The 20,276-nt window shown below is 38.5% G+C and overlaps 1 protein-coding gene across 1 annotated transcript in view; it reads left to right on the top strand.

Moving 5' to 3' along the window:
- The first annotated feature begins 5,960 nt into the window (after nt 1-5,960).
- The window catches only part of CDH7 (cadherin 7, type 2), a 71,599-nt gene continuing 57,283 nt past the window's right edge, over nt 5,961-20,276 (top strand). The window contains exon 1 of the mRNA XM_009889058.1: nt 5,961-6,358. Within this exon, the coding sequence (XP_009887360.1) occupies nt 6,149-6,358 (210 nt within the window). The 5' untranslated portion in view covers nt 5,961-6,148. The remainder of the gene's footprint in view (nt 6,359-20,276) is intronic.

Genomic DNA, 20,276 nt, shown 5'->3' with positions numbered 1-20,276 from the left:
GTTACTTCAGTTCTTGTCGAACCAGACTTAACTCTAAGCAGTAATACAGGAGTGCCTCCTCTGGGAATTCAGCAGTTCTGCATGAAAGTCATACCTGGGTATTATGTGAAGTTCCTCAGCTTAAATGAGGCTGCCGAAATTGAGCTTGCGGAACTTTAAATATTTGACTTGATTGGTCACAGGTATACAAATACTCCTAGCATTTCTTTTCAATAACCGATCAAATTAGCATAATCCAGCAATTTAGATCTATAAAAGGTACCATAGCAAGATGAAAAAACAACAAAACACTTTCACATGGAAGAACTGATATTAAAATATATATATATATATAATCCTTCATTTGTTATTTTTTCTTGGGGAAAAAAAGGAAGCATCACAAACAACTTAGCACTCTGGCCACATACAATCTTATGATCAACTGCAGAGCAGTGTGAAAGACCAAAAGCTGTTGCCTGGCTTTCTTTACGCATTTTCTGAAGCCATATCATTTATTGAAATGTGCCTAGTGTTTTTCTGTTGTCTCATCAGGTCCTTTCACCTGAGTCAGAGGGTACTGGAGTCAGTTTAGTGTAACGGTGCCATATGTTTGGAGCAGTGATAGTTTTTTTCCTTGATAACCAGATGCAGACTGCAGGATGTGCACTACATTTACAGATCTCCCATGTGAATATTTAGGCCAGTTAGCGGCAGGAGGTTGTGGTCTGTAGTTGTAATGTCATCTGGCACAGGGAGTTAATAGGTTTCATCTTATTGCCTTGACTTGCAGAGCTTCATTTCATGGAAGGGTCCCCACCTCACTTGCTCCAAGGCATCTTCCTTTTTTCTTTCTTTCTTTCTTTTTTTTTTCTTTCCCTGAAAAAAAGTGATAACCAGACATTGCAATCTACACCGTAATTAGACATGTTATCGTCTCTAAACCCTTTGTCTCAGGGATCACAGAGTTCCTGTGCCTGTGAAAGGGTCTCCCGTGATATTTAGGACGTGTGACATTGAGAAGCTGCAGGCTCATAACAAAGGGGAATTTTCTCTGCCATGGAAAGTGACACCTTTTCCAATGGGCATTGTAAAATTGAATGTCAAAACATAAATATTTCAGTGGGGGTAGTTCAGCCGTCAGGGGGCTCACCTGCTGATTCCACTATGTTTAAGGGGTCATGGTTCAAGATCCAGTGGCAACAGTCACCCTCAGAATTATCTCAACACGGAGGGTTTTATTTTATTGAATGACTAAAGTAGAGAACACGGGATAACTGTGCACTATGGACCATGCTAAAGCAAGATTTACTAGAAGGTGTTGTCTGGGCTGCACTTTCTGAGACAGTGAGGTTCAGGTTTAAAATTTTGCGATGGTATAAAAAAATGAACCAATCTGATTAGAAAAGAATAGTGGGGGCAGTGGGGAGAGGGAAGGCAATAGAAGTGGAATACTCTTCAGTTGCATGTTAAATGGATACCCTGAGCTGACCATAAGTTTTCAAAATTGAGAAATGTAATCCTGTCTGGTGGAGATTAGTAATGGAAAAGGCTTTGGATTTCCATTTCTTCCTGAAGAATTTTGCGCGTTGTAGAGACTTTAGGACAATATACAGTGAAGGAAAAAATGCCCTATTGGATTGAAAAGGTTGATAGGGAAACGATGTGGTTCACAGATTAGGCTGGCACTATGACAACAGTACTAATGTGTGAATGGGAGTCTGTAGAAATTTGCATTTTGGCTGCAAAGGTTATGTGGTACAAAGATGATCTCAAGAGCTTTCAGTGAATGGCCCTACAAGGCAAGGGAAATCTCAAGGGTACAGAAAGAGAGCTTCCATGAGGACATCTAGGAGACTGAAGACATGTTCTGTCCATATCTACTGGTGCTCACTGCTACACACAAACAGCAAGGACTAGTCTTGATGAGTTGTTTTAGAAATTATGGAGTGAAGCAAAATATTCAGAGAGATTTTCAGTGGGTGTAAATTACCCTTAATTGCTTGCAGTGAAGGGAACTATTCCTTAAAACTGAGGATCTTATTCATGATCTGAATGTTTTCAACAAATCAAGATTGCCCCTCAGAGACAGTGCATAATAGTGTCTTTTTGACACTAGCAGATTGTTTTGGCAAAGTAGAGTAGTAACATTTTTCAGATTAGCAGTGTTCACCAGAACTCTCATGCTACTCAACTGTGGCTTAAATATAGTTTAATTTCTATAGAGCAGATGGGAGAAAACGTAAGTTTTATGGTATATATTGAATAAGGAGGTTATTATTTTTTCAGATATATATTCTTCAGTCTGGTGCTTTGTATATCAACCAGCTATTTAAGAACACAAACATGAGAGAGTAGATATTTAGTGGATATTTTTTATGTTGTGGTTTTGTGGGCTTTCTTTTTTTCTTTTCTTTTTTTTTTTTTTTTTTTTTCCCATTCTTATAGCTGTTCACATAGACAGCATTTTACTGCTCTGGTAAGACATACTACAGTCCAGATCACATAACATGCTGTGGGAGTTACACACTGGTTGTTCATATTTTTCATATTTGTGATTTTCAGGGCTATATGCAACGTTAATAGGGAATACAAGCTTAGATGTGACAGGTAGAGCCTAGTGTTTTAAATTTTCCAGCAGACAAAGTAATGTTATTTTTAAAGCCTAAATTAGATTTATGTAGGCAAAGCGTGAGTGAGGAGACAAGACTGTATTTGCCCCTTTTTGAGGAAGGTAGTAGCATTTTGGAGATCCAGAAACAAGATGTAACGGTGCACTTATGTCCTAAGGTAATTAACGACATCAATTACAAGTGCAAATATTTCTCAGTTCTGTGCATTCTAAGTCCTGTTTGTGCAGAAAGTGACACTATTTTATAAAGGAGCATCTTTGAACACGAAATACAAAACGATTGCATGTCAGATTTGCCTTCACACTCAAGCCTGTAAACTCAGATGACAGAGAAGGCACTGGAATCAGAGCACTGCATTCCCTCTATTGCTGTCTGTGTTAGTCACATCCACTGCTGCAAGTGCAATCCTGAAGACTGAAGTTATGCCTTGTGAAGAAAAAAAAAACAAACCCAAAAGCACCTTTTAGTTTCAGTTTTATGAATGCTGTGATGACACTTATGTGGACTTGTGGACTTCATGCTTCTGGACTTCACAGAACAGGTGATGTTAAAGTGCTAGTTATGCTTGGACAGAAATATAATATTTTTTTTTAACACATAGCTATAAAAAAATCCCTATAAATACGTGTATTTATATCAGTAAGAAAGACAGTGAAATGCAATTTAATAAATAATTATTCCTAAAACAGAAAAGATTTTTCAATACCAGACACTTTCACTTCTGCTTTGGGAAGTATCACACTCAAAAGGCAATGTGCTGAAAGAACTATAAATAAAAACCTTTAAAAAAGGGCTCTAAGAGGAATAGGAAGACTTATCCTGAAGAAGTGGGGGAAGGAAGGGAAGAGTGTTTCAGAGCAGAAAGTGCTGCCACACAGCTGAATAAAAATAATTGGAATTCTGGAGACTGTGGTGAAAGTATTTGAGAATGAGTAAATGGCAACATTTTTTTTTTTTTTGTCCAGGGGGTGTGAGTATTCTGCTTTTCATCAGATTGTGCTGTCTAGCATATGGGCTGTTTTTCAGTTGGTATTTTGGGTGCATTTTTCAGTTCTGTGCTGTGGTGAGTGGCTGGGGACCGTGGCACTCCATATGGTGGCTTTCATACTTTCCTGCAGGTGTAAAAGAAAGGATACAAGAGAACACTGTTTGAGATAAAGGTTAGAGCAATTCTAGGTTTGAAATGTCTGTTCAGAGCAAGAACAAGACATTTCAAACTGCTTAGTGGAAAGACTCTAACATATTGTAAATGTTTTACTGACATTTCTTAAGAAAATCCATTTTGTATTTTTATCTCTGTTAAATAACAATCTGCTGCCTCTTTGAAATAACCTGACAGTTTATCAATATCATATGTCTTTAACCTGATGTAACTTAGACAGAGACAGTAAAGGGTGCATAAACAGCCTCTACTACAAACAACGTTTATCTTATTTGAACTGAGCGGTAGGAAGTGAACGTATCACCAAGGAAGCACAGCTACTCTCCTTAACACTCATGGCAGCCCGCTCAGTAATTACTATGTCATATGGTCATGATTTACCCAAAGGGCCAGATCAAAACTGAGCTATGACTAGTTGGGATTAATCATTTTAAACTACGCTCTGCTAGCAAGGATGACACCTGCGTGTTAATCCCGCTGTGAAAAGAATCTTGGTTCATGTTTGAGAGACGTCTTTTGTAACCGTAGCATCACGTTTTGGAAATTAGGGTCTTTAGGTAAGACATTGCCTATTCTCTTTGTTTTGCCTGTAGGGAGACACTGGGTTTTCACATATGGAAGCTTTCAAATTGCTACTGCTTAGCAAACACGCACAGTGGGTTTGTGGTTTATCCCACCAGTCTCAAAGCAAAGCCTTTCTGGTGCAGGGCAGTACCACAGAAGGGATTACTACAAAAAGGCTTTAAATACAGTCTGTAATCAGAAGAGCTTTTTATTTGTTTCATGTTTCTGCCCTCTAGGTACCTTTGGCAGCACGATGCTTAGGCGTTCTTCAGCTAAAAGAGCCTGACATACTGAAAACAGATATCAGAGATCGCATTTCACTCAGTTTTAATAGTAGTGGGTAGGGATACAGTGATAATCTATCTAGAGCATTTAATGTGCATGCAATTTAATGTCTATCCTTTTCAGATTAATTAAATGTAGAAAGGATGAAATCTTCTTTCTTCCATGGCTTCCTAAGTAGCAACGGTTCACTCTAAATGAATGCCTTGTTATCTGTTTTAATTTCATCCTCATTTTCACCTTGTGTTTGGCACTTCTTAAACACTTCTTGTCTGCCTCATTGCTTGCTCAGGCAAGGAGGATGCCTGTTTCAGAAAGACCATTGCCTACCTGGTGTTAATGCAGGTGATTCCTCTGAAAGGCAAAGCTACGTTTGGTTCTGACTCACAGAACTTATGCTTTTAAATACTAAATGTACATTTTTACTTGGCCAGAGAAGGCTCACAATTGTAAAAGGCAGAAAAAAAAGCTTGTTTAAGTATTGAAGGTTGTTTGGTTTCTTTTGTAAATTATTATTTCTTTCAATGAGTTCAACCAGTTATTAAACGATCAAGATTTTAAAATAAAAATGTAGAAGATACACAAAAAGATAAAAATTGTATGTGTTACTGCTGAAAAATAATTTGTCATTAAATCAAGGTTTCATTGAAAACACATAATCACATTATCCTCTGATCTTTAGGAACATATTTGCGTGTAAGTATATAAACATGCGTCTTACCGTGCCTGACATTTGCTTTAGGAATGTAGTAAAAATGAGTGGGGAGACTCTGAAGGCTTTTTAGCGAGTAAGATTCAGATCAGAACAAATCATAACATCTGGTATACCATGACTAAGAATCAATCAAATTGTTCCAATTCATCTTATACTCCTTTATTTTACTTTTCGATTATATGGAAGAGAATTAAGCTAGCATACGTCCTTGCCATTAATATCACTTCCTGCTGGTAGCTGGTTTGCAATTAGATCGTGGTAATGGCAGGTAAAACAGAACGTAGCAGACAGAGGAGGAGAAATCAAAAAAAAAAACACCTGTAAATAACTACACTTGCTTTGATTATATTAAAGAGAAAATTTGTACTGGGGAAACTGGTGCATTAAGACAACAGTCATGAGAAAAACTTACAGCTATAAGTACAGATGTGTCAGCAGTAGTAATGCCATCCAAGGAATGCACTCGAAACTCTCAGAGACTTATTATGTAAACTTAACTGTGTTGATGATGAGAAAAATCATAAATAAACATTTTTGATGCATTATGTGAAATCTGCAAAGAATTTGCATTATTTTTTTTTTTTTTTTAAATAAAGTTCTGACAACCATTCTTGTCTTTTTCCCGGATAGGTACCTATTACATCATTTCTTTGGTGAAGGCTATTCAGCACCAGTGACTTCTTCCAATCGACCACTCCACAAATTATTACCTCTGGACTCCCAGCTGACACCCTGCCGGAGGCTAGAGCTACTGAGACAACTGGAATTGTGCCCGTTCTCGTCAAGGTTTTTTCTTTCACGGAAAAAAAAGAAAAGATGAAGTTGGGCAAAGTGGAGTTTTGCCATTTTCTGCAGATACTAGCTCTTTTCCTGTGTCTTTCTGGGATGAATCAAGCAGAGCTTTCGAGGTCCAGGTCAAAGCCCTACTTTCAATCAGGGAGGACAAGAACCAAACGCAGCTGGGTGTGGAATCAATTCTTTGTCCTGGAAGAATACATGGGTACAGACCCACTCTATGTAGGAAAGGTAGGGGATTTAAACAAACTTTGGAGGGTGCAGATGCTTGCTTTTTGACATGTTTGTATGGTGCAACCTGAAAATTGTAATTCTGTCAGCATGGTTGACTTGAGCCAGGATGGGACAAAGTTTCGTAGTTTGAAAAAGAAAAAAGTTTAACACTTCAAAACAGCGACATATTACATTCCTGATTCCTCTTGCAATTTTCATTAAGACCTCTACCTATTAGCTATGCTTCTTTAAAGGAGTACAATAACAAAATTGTTTTACCGCCATTGATACAAAGAAAGTATTTTTTTTACTAATATTAGATGTATTTTTTTTATAGAGGAATTGAGAAACGTAATGATGGATATTCTTTTACAAGAGATAACAACTAGTCCCAGAAAATAAAAGTTCTGTGTTATGTTGTTTGCTCCCAAAAAATCAGCACTACTGAAGGCAAGAGAGAAAGAATCAGGCATCTGGGGGTGTGACAAGTAAAAAAGGAGGGCACGTCTCCATCGCTGCTTTGCTTTGACATTGCCTAGCTGGCAGATTGGCACCTCAGGGGCCTCGCTGCCCTCCGTGCATAGCACAGCCCTGTGGCTTTACCTTCCCTCTGACGGGCACCAGGCCAGGGCAGAGCGAGCCCTCACGTCAGAGCATCCCAAACGGCTCATTTCACGTGCCCGTCGTGGCACGTGGAGCACATGGAGCACAGCTGTGAATCCAGGCCTTAGCTCATTCACTGCCTTGTGCCGGTGGCTAATATGTTTCCTTCAGCAATTAGGAAGGAAAAAAACCAACACCCTAAACAAGCAAAAAAAAAACAAACACCCTCTTGTGTTTCTATGTAACATTTCTGTGGAATCATCTTACTGAAAGAAAAACCCATTTTTCTATGTAATATCAGAATCAATAAATAGTGTTTCTCATTAAAATATAGCAAATGTGTAGAAAACAAGGGTGTGACAGCTTTTAGCAAAATGGCATACTTACAGAAAAGGAGATGAAGTAATCTGAAATGCACCGCTTCAAATATACGCGTGCAATGAATTTCAGCTTACTTAATTTGTCCTACTGAGACAAAAACCTTGATGTTTGTGTTAACACAGTTAAGCACTTAGAATTTAATCATGCCAACTGAATAATCAAGTTAAATAGGGAACTGCTCTCATGATTACAGCTATGCTTGTGTTTAGGTGCTTTTCTGAACTGGGGCTGGCACTTTGCACAACTGAGCCTTTAAGAAAGATGTGCTAGAATCAGAAATATCTCTTATTACAGCGGTCCTGCAGGTTTTTGTTAAGTTTTAGGTTATGTAGCAGTTTCCTTTCTGGTGCCATGCAGCTGCTGCTTGGCTTTGTAAGTTTTGTCTTTTAGGCAAATTTGTTCTCAGGCTGGAGCTTCTCTTGTGCCTCTGGAAAATGGCATATTTGGCATTCTTGCCCGGTGATAAAAAGGGAAGTGTCATTTACAAATTATAATTTCTCTCCTGGAAAAGAAGTGTCTTTAAATACTCAACTGAAGACTGCTTTTGATCTGTAGCAATTCGCATATTCATTCAATTGCTATATTATGGCCAAAGATGCTGTGGTAGTGCCAGAGTACATGATATTTGCATGTATGTGGTTATTTTTAGCTTCACAGTCTGCTCTTTCCTGTCCTTTACAGGAGTCCTAGCATTCATAAGCAGATATCTTCTGAAAAGCCAACCTTTTTTGCTGAAACAGTCTGTGCCCAGCCTGCTTTTGCATCAGCAGTAGGAATTGTTGGCTCAAGAACTCACATTTGTACCAGCAATTCATTTTGTAGGAAAAGCAGATAAAAATTTGCACTTGCAAAAGGAAGCCCATCTTCCTGGAAACAGAGCCCTTGCTGAGCATCTTATAAGATAAGACGTGCCCAGTTCCTAACCTTCTCACTGGAGAGGCTTTTTACTGCGTGGTTCCTGAGGTGCAATCATGACCGAAGCTGCATTCCCATGCAGGGGAGCAAAGAGGTGAAGAAGTGATTTTCTTTCTGTATGTTAACATACTATATGTAGCACCACTCTGAAGTGAGCAGCAGTCATCTTCCTCCCCCTCTTCTCCCCTTAAAAATGTTGCTGTTCTTGTTTCAAATCCTTTGCAGTCAGGTATGGACTGAGAAGACAGATTTGGGTGGGAATGTTGTTTTCTTGGTGGGGTTTGGTTTTGGGTGTTTTGTTTTTTCTTTTTTTTTTTTTTTTTTTTTTTCTTTCCCTTTGGTGAGGAAGCTACGGCAAGCAAAGAGCTGGCCTAACTCACTTCTCTCATCAAGTGAAGTGGAAGCAGCAACCAGACTCTGCCTCATGTTCCACAGAGTGCTCTGCTCCCGGGGAGGTCAGTCCTGCACTGCCTTACATTCAGGATGCTTTGCAGGGTGCCAATCTAACTGCACATCCAGAAAGGATGAACCTTCCTTCAGATTTTAAGGGCTGTGAACTAAAGATGCTTCAGAAACACTCAGGCAAATGGAGATGCAATAGGGAGTATTTTCTCCCCACCACTATTCAGTTTTACAAAGCCCTAGGCAATTCTGTTTGGAAGGCAGCATTCAGAGAATGTTAGGGTTACACCGCAAATCATTTACGAGTCATGAAATACCAATGTTAATTCCATGTTCAACATTAACTCTGTCCTCCTGGGTGCGTGCATTCTGACACTTTAATTACATGATCGTACGAGGTAAAATCCTATTACTTTTAAATAATGCAACAGGATTCCTGTTCACCTCAGTATGACAAGTCTTTTACTTAAAATAATTTTTCAGTGTGTTCATGTTTGTTTAACAAGACCAGATCTGTACCTGAGGTATATTGCAGCCTTCTTTCTTGCATCCTTGATATCCAACTATTGGCAGAATGTTTTTCTTTTTCTTTTTTTTTTTTTTTTAATGTATTTATTTTCTCAAGGTGGCAGGGGCCTGTTTGTCACCTCACTCTGGAGAAACCTCTTGAGGAGTTCCATTAGTTTTACATTAATAGGAGCCAGAGGTGACTGAGGTTTTTTGCTTTTTTTTTTTTTTTTAATATAGGTCTTTCCTCTCTGTAGTATGAATTTTAATCATCTTGGATTCAATCCTGAGTAATTCTGAGTGCCTCTTGGGAGGTGCTTAACATGTAATCAGATTGTGGACTGAACCATACACAATTTCTTTCTGTCTGTCAGCACAGCATATGTTATATTCACTTAAAGGGCTGAAGCATTTAACTATTTAGCCCATTTACCTGTTCAGATAGGCATTGTTATCTTCCAGACATGCCATGTAGGAGATGAGGCAGTTACCTATGCTTATAGCTAAATTAGCATCATAGTTAGTTTCTGTTTTCCAGAAAATGTTTACTGTTGCTCAGTAATATGTTTTGTGAAGTGCCTCACTCTGTATTTTCCATATAAATGACTTTAATGGAATCTATTTGGGCATAAAAATAATAGTATAGAGCAATTTTAAATGATTCAGTGCATAAACATCTAAAATTAAGAAAAAGTGCATGCTATTATATTGAATATTTCAAGAGTTGTATACCATCTAGTAATTAAAGTCTATGAGTACACATTGGCAAAAAGAGGTGTAGTTAAAGTAGAAATGTAAAATTTTGTTTATATCTTTTTTGGTTTTGTTACATAACTAACAGACATCCAGGGTTTGATTTTGGTTATGGTGGTTGGGTTTTTTTGGTTGCTGGGTTTTTTTGTTTGTTTGTTTGTTTTGGTTCTTTTTTGGTGTTTGTTGGTTGTTTTTTTTTATTTCATTTTACATATTCTGCTGCAAAAGTGTCAGTCTCCTCAAAAGCATTATAATAACACAAAGTCTCAGCCAGTAATCCTTTAATTTTTCGTGTTAAAAAATAAAAAAAAATATAAAAGAAGCCACAAATAAACCCGAAGAAGTGAAACAAGGCTGTGATCCAAATCAAAGCTGCTTTCCCAATGTCTCTTGTTGAAGAGTTGTCTCTTGTCTCTAGTTGAAGACAGGGACAGTTTCGAGCTCTTTGTTCAGTTCAACTCTTTGGGGGTTTTTTTTGTTTGTTTGGTTTTTTTGTTTGTTTTTCCCCTGAAACCTCACTAATATATGAAGGACTGAAAATAAAAGTAAAAAAGACATAGGTTTGATTGAGCACAAAACCCAGAAGTTGATATGTAACTTTGAGAGGCTCACTGGTTCTTCTCAGATAACACTTGAAACTTCTAAGGTGCCCTGCATGTGGTTGTTATTCATAATGTATGGGCAAAGAAAGCATAAATCTAACTTGCGTATTCTAGATGGTCAAATCAAGAAAAAAAGGTTAAATGAGTGAACTAAGAGCACTTAATTTGTTGGCACTCACAGTCACTGCCTTCCAATTCCATTTCACCTGCCTTTTTGTTTTTCTTCTAACTACTTTAAGATAAAAAGGTTTGTTGGATTCAATTTTCAAACATGGACCAAAGTGCATAAAAGGTAATATTTGCATTATTATTTTCTGGAGCAGCACAGAATGAGTGAAGCATTAAAAAAAAAATGCAGAGAACTTAAACATTTCCTAGAAAATTGGTGCATTTAAGAGAATTTACAGGTTTGTGCCAAGGCAGGGTGGGGAAAGGGCTTTTCATGCAGCAAAATAACAAGGTGTGTGTTATTGTCGGCATAGTGAGTCGATTGTTTTTTTGCAGCCTCATCATTTTGGAGGGAAGGAGGCTGGACAGGGAAGGATACTGTGGTTTTGTATTTGTTTTTTGTTTTTCAAAGGTGTTGGTGAATGTGTCAATAGTGTGACAGAATTATTCATCTATGATACTTATCTGTGGTGTGACCTTATATCAAGCTGTACAGATGCAGTCAGAAGTAGGGCTGTTTTTGTAGATTGTAGCCTGACACTTCCCGATGCGGCTGGTGGCTTGGATAATAAGTGTTTTTGCTAAAATACTTTAAGGTGGTGAGTACTGTGGAAGCACTGGCCAGTCAGTATACTCAGACTGATGTGTGGGAATATCAGCTGCTGAGAAACTGAGGGAACTTCATCTGTGATGAAAGAGTTGAGAATCTCTGAATAGAAATTAGCCCAAATAGATTTTCATCTCTTTAGAAACTCCACTACAGCATTTTTGATGACACTTTGGGAAATGGAGAGGAGATAGGGTGAAATTATGAAGGCTAAATGTAGGTAAAAGAGACTAGGCTGCCTCATTTGCAGATAACGGAGCAGGAGGTGGGCTGGGTGCAATGCCTGGGAGGGCTCTGTCCCTCCTGCTGCCTCTGGAGGTAACCCATGGGGGCCTGCACTCTCTGCCCAGCCTCAACCCAGGGTCTTACCCCTCCAAGCATCCTGCATAAGATAAATGTTCATGTCTGCTTTGCAAGTAAGCTCCTGGATGACAGTAGTTACAGCTTTGCACAGATTTTTTTTACACCCCTCCCACCCCCTACCCCACCCCCCAGTACTTTTTGGGGAAAAAAAGGCAAACGAACCCAACACAAATCAACTATTCTTCATCTGTCTTTGTGGACACTATGTGGAAAACAAAGATGGCATAGTAACTCAGAGAGAAACTTCTCCTTTGTTATATTTTTTCACTGCTTTTCTGCTTATGTTATCTTCACTTTTAACATAGTTTTTGAAGCACTGTTGTTTTATATACTCCCAAAAGGCCATTTAAGAAAGTGAAAAAGCAAATCTGCTATATTTCTGTAATTTATCCATCTCAGGAACCCTCTGTTGTTCTGTGCTTTGAAAATTGATAGCAGTTGACCTTTTAAGTAAAATGGGACATGCCATTCCTGTCAATGTTTTCCTACCACAAGTGCTGCAAATGAAACAAATGAACAGACAAAATAGTCAAGTCCCACTTACCTGCTTTGTGGATTGAATAGGTCTTGGTGAAGGGTTGCTTCAACTGTTCAACAGTGGTATGAATTTACCATCTCAGCTTGTACTACGCCGTCACTAGTAGCACACACATTTCTTCACTGGATTGCCACTGTGTGCTTTGCGCTATTCCATGCTTTACTTTATTTGGATTACCCGGAATAATTGAAAGCTGACTGACAATCTGAATGTTTCCTACTTAGCATGCAGGGCTAAAGTGTCTCTGGGGAGAACGGTGAGATTAAGGCACACAGGAAGAATTATCCAAAGGGATAACCTAAAATCTACTGCTTTTTCCTGGTTGATTTCATTAGCCTGCACAGCTATAGTGTAATTTCCTCTTGCCCTCTTTATAGGAAGTCGTCTTCTCACATAGCTGAATGGATACAGAAATGAGTTTTATGCTGAGGATTTAAACTGATGACAATTTCACATGCTCAAGCACTAAAAGACAATTTGTATGTAATTTCATTATTAGAAGTGATAATGGAGTTGAGAGACTTATGGTTGGATACTGAACCAGAACATGCAGCTTTTTGATCTTTTAGTATAATATAGAACATTGATCCTTAACATGTGGCATTAGAGAAGAGGAAGGTTAGTGAAGGTGATGACAACATCCATAAATTAAGTAGCCCTCATAGCAGCTTTTTATTCAATGGCACAGCTATGTTATTTGTATAATCCTGTAATACCAGTTCTGTATTTCAGTAGACTAATAGGGTCTACCTGCAGTGCTCTGCTCTGAATTTCTTTTGGGCATTATTTAAAACTATATTTTATGTATCTCTGGCAAAATAAAAAAGCAAGAATAAAAGCTAATTTTGTAACGATATGTAGATGCAAGTTTCCTGTATGCTTGGCTGGTTATCAGAAAATACCTTCTTTTCACGAGAGCGTGAGATTTACAGTTTTGATGTCAGTCAAGTTCATGCTGCTGCAGCTGACTGTTTTTAGCCATATTCTGACATTTCTTCTCCTTCTCATCTGCTGAGCTTGTTGTTAGTCCTCTAGTTCATTCTATTGTCTGTCACTCAATATCCAGTTTTACCTCCATCCTCTAGTCTCACAGTTGTGTATTAATGACGTTGGAAATGCAGTGTTATAAAGCTAGGACTACCAAGAACTGTATTTGCTTTATTCTAGGGCTAAAGAAGTCCAGTCATGAACCAAATTCCCCTGTGCTAGGCACAGTGCAAGCAAACACAACCTCTGCCCTAAGGCAGTGGTCTTGTAAGATAAGAGGCAATAGTGGGTTAAGAAGCAACAACAGAATCCAGAGAAATATGGAGGCGTTAATCAACATCCCCAGAATAGCTTGAGAACAATAGATCACTATTGTTCTTTGCTATGATGATAGGATATTATTTGTTCCAAAGCTGAGAATCATGCAATATTTTTAAACATTATGAACAGATAACAGGGAGTTCTTTCCTGCCTTTATTTTCTATCATCTATGAATGACGAGTAAGTTGAAATTCATAAGTGTAGATCTATTTGATATCTATGTTAGTACAAGGCTACTTCATTCAGAACAGTGAAGGTAAAGGATATTTTTCCATTGCTTTCAAAAGATCAAACTGCATGTGCTTTAAAGTTTTACATCTTGTAGCCTGCTATCACAGTACCTTTTCCATGATGCCTTTTTTCTTATAGCTGTACTTTTAGACATAAGTGTCTGCCTACAGACCTATTGGGCATTCATTCTATGTATTTAGTATTTTCCATGCGTCACAGTCTAAAAGTGCTGCCAGGACTATTGCTGCCTTGTCACAATTCTTCTGCTGAATTTCTTCTTTGCTCTACAGTATTGTTGTGCTGGGGGTTTTTTAGTGGTTGGTTTTGGTTATTTTTCAGTAGGAAACTGCACTACTTTTTTTTTTTTTTTTTTTTTAAATAGTGCCTGTGCACACACGTCAGTTTTTTGGTACTCCCCCAGTCAAGGGAAGTACCTGGGACAACATACTTAGAGATCCTGAAAAAATGAAGGAATGGTTCATTCATGTCCTGTAAGTTGGCTTTTACATAAATATACTGGTGATAAGTGATGGAAAATTCTCTGCAGTAGAATCTTAGCATTATGCATTTCCTTGGAAGAAGTTGCTCAGCTAAGTGCTAATGGTGGAAGTGCTGAGAGAAGACAGAAGTTAATACATTAGGTTGCTCACTTCCTTCAGAATAACTATTAGCTACCTTATGCTAACAGCATGTTCTCCGTCACTTTTGCACTGGAAGAGACACTTACTGTCACGTAAATCAGAAACAAGTAGCTCCTAGAAAAAAACAGTGGAGTTTACACTCTTAGGAGAACTCTAATTCTGTTCCAACTGTCCAAACCATGGTTGTGGTATGAATACCAGCCTACACCACAAGCGTAAGTTTGAGAAAGTCATATGATCTCCCATAGTTTCAAGGCTGTAAGAAGGAGGATCAGCTACTTAAAAATAGAGGGGGTTTTGTTTACATGGTATTAAAAATATGTTGTCAACACCTAACTATAGATCGCCTGACCCCAATCTATAAACGGGAACCACCTTAACATTCCCAGGCTAGGTGTAAACTTAGCCAATGAAGAAGCTCTACTGACAACAGAGGAATGCATCATGAAAAGGTGCTGATTACCAAAATTAATAAATATGCTCATAAAATTATACAATATATTTAGGATGAATTCTTGCAAACGCTTTTGACTTAGCTAAAAAATTACTATCATTAATAATTCCATCTACATTCAAGTATTTGCTGGTCCTACAGCCCTGTGCTGTTGCAAAAGGAATATAGTTATTTCTGTGGGTGTAAAACACATACTACAGTAGTAGTACTCTATAAACCATAAACAATATAGTGAAAAATAAACATTATTTTACCTTTCAGATAAATAGGAATACCAAGACAAATATAGCTCTTTTGCGTATAGTAGTTCATATGAAAGTATTCATGCACCAGAAAATGCAAAATATGCCTTACTGGTTCGGTCTTAGGCTCTTTCGTTCAGAATGCTCCCCTGGGAGAAGAAGGTAGTTCTAAACATCTGAAAAGAAGGCAAAAGCTTTTTAATATGTGTTGTTTATTATGTTATGCTGTTCATAGAATAACTGAAAATTTAATCCAGAATCTTAAGATCAGTTTTATCAACTCTAGTAGACCATTTGAGAGTATTAATTTTAGAATACAACTATCTGGCAGTTTTAAAATTGACTTTTTAAGTGATATTTCCTTCTGTAGGTTAGTAAAAGAAGAATATTGAGGACTGACTGACAACAGAAAGCAACATATTCCCCATTTTGACAGGGAAAAAAAACAGTGCCTTCCTTTCATATGGTCATATAGTACTCTTAGAGCTCTGAAGGTCTGCTTTATGGGGTTTCATATGGGTGAATCGGGTATATGTTGAGAACAGATAAGGGCAGTTTGACATAATGTTCTAACTACACCACAGCAGATTCTTTGGCCCTCTCTGAGTAGAAAGAAAGAAATTTAATGCCATTTTCCAGGTCATATAAAGAGATTTTGCTGCAGAAATCCCACAAAATTTTACCATAGTCATACTCTCCCTTTTAGTTTTCCTGTTTCTGTAACTCATGAGAAATTACCTTGAGGATTATAGAGACATGCAATTTTGTTGCTGTGGAGTGCATGTGAGAAGAATTGAGCCCACAAAGTTATTTTCCATTTGAAATGCTTCCAAAATATGGAAAACCTGGTACTTGGATACATGTGTAACAAAGATAAGCTGCTTAAACATTTCATACTGAGGTACCAAATTGTAACCCTGCTGACTAGGCAATAAAGCAATTCATTTTCCTTACAAGGTGGACAGGTGCAGTATTAGGCAAAGTTTAGCTTGTTATTCTGTAACAATGAAAAGTTTTCAGACACAGTTGGGAAAACCAGATGGTCATTTCTTAAGTTTCCATAATCATGGTATAAATGCAATGCCATAAATTAGCAAAATACTTAACTTGTCTTTCCTATACAATTTACACAAGTTATATGGGCAGAATTGGCATTTGTGAAGGTACTTGGCGTATTTTTATGTTTATTTTTTAACTTCCAGGGCTATAATGCTACATAGTTTTTATGTTAAAAACTGTTAAATAATTCCTCTTGCTCCTGGATATTCATAATCTTCATGCACGTGTAGACTGTTGTCCTCACCCATCTTTTACCCTCCACCACTTAAATGTTGCTTAGCCAAGAAATACATATTTCACACTTTTAAAAGGTTTTCCTCTTTAGTCAGCACTGCAATCCTATGTTCATCTTTACTGCTTCTTTATTCATTCCTTCTATTTTTTCAATATTTTCCTGACAATAAACAGCCATGAACAAAAGCACTCTATTATACCTTTGGCTAAACAGGAAATAAGCCAAGTGAAACTGTTATTTCCTGTCTCATTGTATGATTCAAATTGCACAATTCATGTTTGTTTCTTTCTTTGCAAGCTTGTCTACTGCTACTCTGAGGATCTTAAAGCCTTATTGCTTTTCTTTTTTATTCTTTCTGCTGAATCAAGTGTACTCATGAGTGTGTATCAATCCCTCCTGAAAAATTTGGAGAGCAAAAGAAATAACAGTCATTTAAAAAGCTGTTTCAATATATCTGATTTCACTGATAAACTAAATGAAGCCATGTCAAAGGACATTTTAAGAAGGAAACTGGCAGGAATTAGAGTGACAGCGGTGATGGAGTGCATGCATAAAAGTGTGCATGTACGTACAGGAAATAATGGAGGTACCTTACAATGAGGAATAATTCTTACTTCTACTGACAAATTTATTCACAGAATCACAGAGTCACAGAATTTTCAGAGTTGGAAGGGACCTCTAGAGATCATCTAGTCCAACTCCCCTGCTAAAGCAGGATTCCCTAGAGCACATTACTCAGGACTGCATCCAGGCGGGTTTTGAAAATCTCCAGAGAAGGAGACTCTACAACCTCCCTGGGCAGCCTGTTCCAGTGCTCTGCCACCCGAACTGTAAAGAAGTTATTTCGTGTGTTGGAATGGAACTTCCTATGTTCCAACTTGTACCCATTGCCCCTAGTCCTGTCACTGGGAACCACCGAGAAGAGTCTGGCTCCATCCTCCTTCAGCCCACCCTTTAGAGATTTGTAAGTAATAATAAGGTCTTCCCTCAGCCTTCTTTTCTCCAGGCTAAAGAGTCCCAGCTCTCTCAGCCTTTCTTCATAAGGGAGATGTCCAATCCCTCAATCATCTTGGTTGCCCTTCGCTGGACTCTCTCCAGCAGTTCCCTGTCCCTCTTGAACTGGGGAGCCCAAAACTGGACATAGTATTCCAGTTGTGGCCTCACCAGTGCCGAGTAGAGGGGGAGAATGACCTCCCTCGACCTACTAGACACACTCTTCCCTATGCAGCCCAGGATTCCATTGGCCTTTTTGGCAGCAAGGGCACACTGCTGGCTCATTGACAATTTACTATCTACCAGGACCCCCAGATCCCTCTCCTCAGAGCTAGTTCCCAGCAGGTCCACCCCTAACCTATACTGCTGCCTAGCATTCTTCCTCCCCAGGTGCAGGACCTTGCACTTGCTTATGTTGAACCTCATTAGGTTCCTATCTGCCCAGCTCACCAGCCTGTCCAGGTCCCACTGGATGGCAGCGCGGCCCTCTGGAGAGTCAGCCACCCCTCCCAGTTTGGTATCATCAGCAAACTTGCTGAGGATACACTCTGTCCCCTCATCCAGGTCATTAATGAATATATTAAACAAAATTGGACCAAGTATCGACCCCTGGGGGACACCACTGGTTACAAGCCTCCAGCTAGACTTCATGCCACTGATCACAACCCTCTGAGTCCTGTCACACAGCCAGCTCTCAATCCACCTCACTGTTATCTCATCTAACCCGCACTTCCTCAGCTTCCTAATGAGGATGTTATGGGAGACAGTATCAAAAGCCTTGCTTTTCACATTCAATTCACATTTATCTTAAGATTGAAAGAAAATGTAGATATTCTGGTCTTAATGATTTTAGTACAAGAAAAAGGAGATTGAAAAAGTTTAAGAAAAAGTGTCCCAGAGAGTGTGAGAATGCAAGGCCCATTATGAAGCAATATACTATGTTGTTCTCACTCTAGAGCCAGATGTAAATCTGAAAAGAATATACCAAAGCAATCAGTGAAAAAAAGACTAGTTTAGATTAAGGTATAAGTATCACATGTATAGGTCTTGATTCCCTTGGCTCTTTGCTAAGGGCACTATATACATGTACATGGGGCATTCATTGGTTTAAGTCACATCAATCCACCACACAGGGGTTCTAGAAATTAGGCTTTTTTAGTTACTGGTGTTGACTTTGTTGTGTTAACACAGATGGGAAAGGAGGGTAGCTAGCCAGAGATTCAGTAACACCCAGGTCTAAGATATGTGCAGGATACTAAGTCTGTTAACTTGCAGGTGTAGTTGAAGGGGACAATAAGGTAAGTAAAGCTCATTTGTAATTGAAAGAGGAAGATGCCATGTACAACAAGGTAATCTGTGATAAAAGACAGCAGCAAAAACAAATATCAAGAAAAAAAACTAGTAGAAAAGTGATTTTGTGTTTCTTTTCTGGGAACAGGGATGCAAAGGATAGAAAAGAAAAGATGTAAATATTTCTTATAAAACACTACTGGAGAGGACTAGAGAATTCAGAATTTGATTCCAAAAACCCTAAAATGTGAGCAACATGATACCAAACAACACAGGACAAGAAAGAAAAGCCTTCCATCTGTAGACATTCCAAGAACTACTGGGTCAAGCTAGAGTGTGGATAAGCAAAAAAGCAGCATGTAGATCTGGAGAAGTACAAACAAGTCTGAGCTCTCAGCAGATGGACAGAAGGATGAAAATATGTGCAGCTATCAGGGCATCAGCTGGGCCATGTCCAGAGTGTTTCCAACTTAAGAGCCAAAAATCAAAAGTATTAATGCTCTGGTCTACCACTGAGGAAAGCAGCCCATGTCTTACGAAGTAAAATTGTGTTCCGAGTTAAGGGGATGATATAATGACACTCCTGGGTTTTCTAGGTCTTTCAGAAACTCATCTTTCCTTCTAGACTGGTATTTTTGACATTCATCATTTCAAGTGCCCGTGTTTCCTTCAATCTATTTACAGGCTACATGATTTTTTTTTCCCCTTGCAGGCTAATTTCAATGTCCCATCAAGATTAGATTTTGCTCCATACTATGTAAGCCACAGTATCACATTCAACAATTTCCCTTCATCTATTATTTTAGTAAGTAGAGCTGGGTAGAAGATGATGGTCTATTCCACTATTTTTTCCAGAATGTTTCCCCCCCCCCCCCCCAGTTTTATTTCTAGAAGCACAAAATGAAATCAATTACTGCTTTTTCACATGGGATGATGCAGACTGAGGGCCCAGGTGCTTTGTCTTGCTTCCAAAATATCTGCCAAGCAGGCAATGAGGCTACAGGAAGGAAGAAAGATTAAGATGTCTACCTTGATGACAGGTCCTTCTGATACCTTTAGAGATATAAGGGTCTGTATCGGCAGACTACACTAAAAATACAAGTTATTTACCTTTGCTTCGGAAATAATTTTATCTTCTGTGTGTTAGGATACGGTGTCCCACTTTCCAGTTCTGACCATTTCGTGCTTGCTTTGTAGTACCCTTAAACTACAAAGACCAATTTGGAACACAGTTTTGGACTGTAGCAGGGTGAGCTAACAGGTTGTGGATCAGATTCAATTCTCCGGAAAATTACTTTGTAAGGTAATTAGCAAGATACAGGGGAACATGCTGCAGCTTGACCATCAAGGTCAGAAGATTTCAGTTTATGACATTGAACAAACTGATCAGCAATATCACAAGTTTTCCTGGAGTAAAACACTCTTGCACCTGTAAATAACCTTTACTGATAACAGAATTCTGACAGAACTTGTATGAATGCCATTGTAGAGAGTAATGGGGTAAAAACAGATATTTGTTTTCCACAATTACTTGGATCTGTTGGAAAGATAAATACAACTGATGATGAATATTACATCAGCAATGAAATAAGATAGGTTGTCTTAAACGCTAAAACATTAAGATATTATTTTATAATGTTTGGC

The sequence above is a fragment of the Charadrius vociferus genome, unplaced genomic scaffold (genome assembly GCF_000708025.1).
Source record: "Charadrius vociferus isolate BGI_N301 unplaced genomic scaffold, ASM70802v2 scaffold65, whole genome shotgun sequence".
In the NCBI taxonomy this organism is placed as follows: Eukaryota; Metazoa; Chordata; class Aves; order Charadriiformes; family Charadriidae; genus Charadrius; species Charadrius vociferus.
The sequence above is the reverse complement of the archived record's forward strand: the minus strand, read 5'-3'. Positions and strand labels throughout refer to the sequence as shown.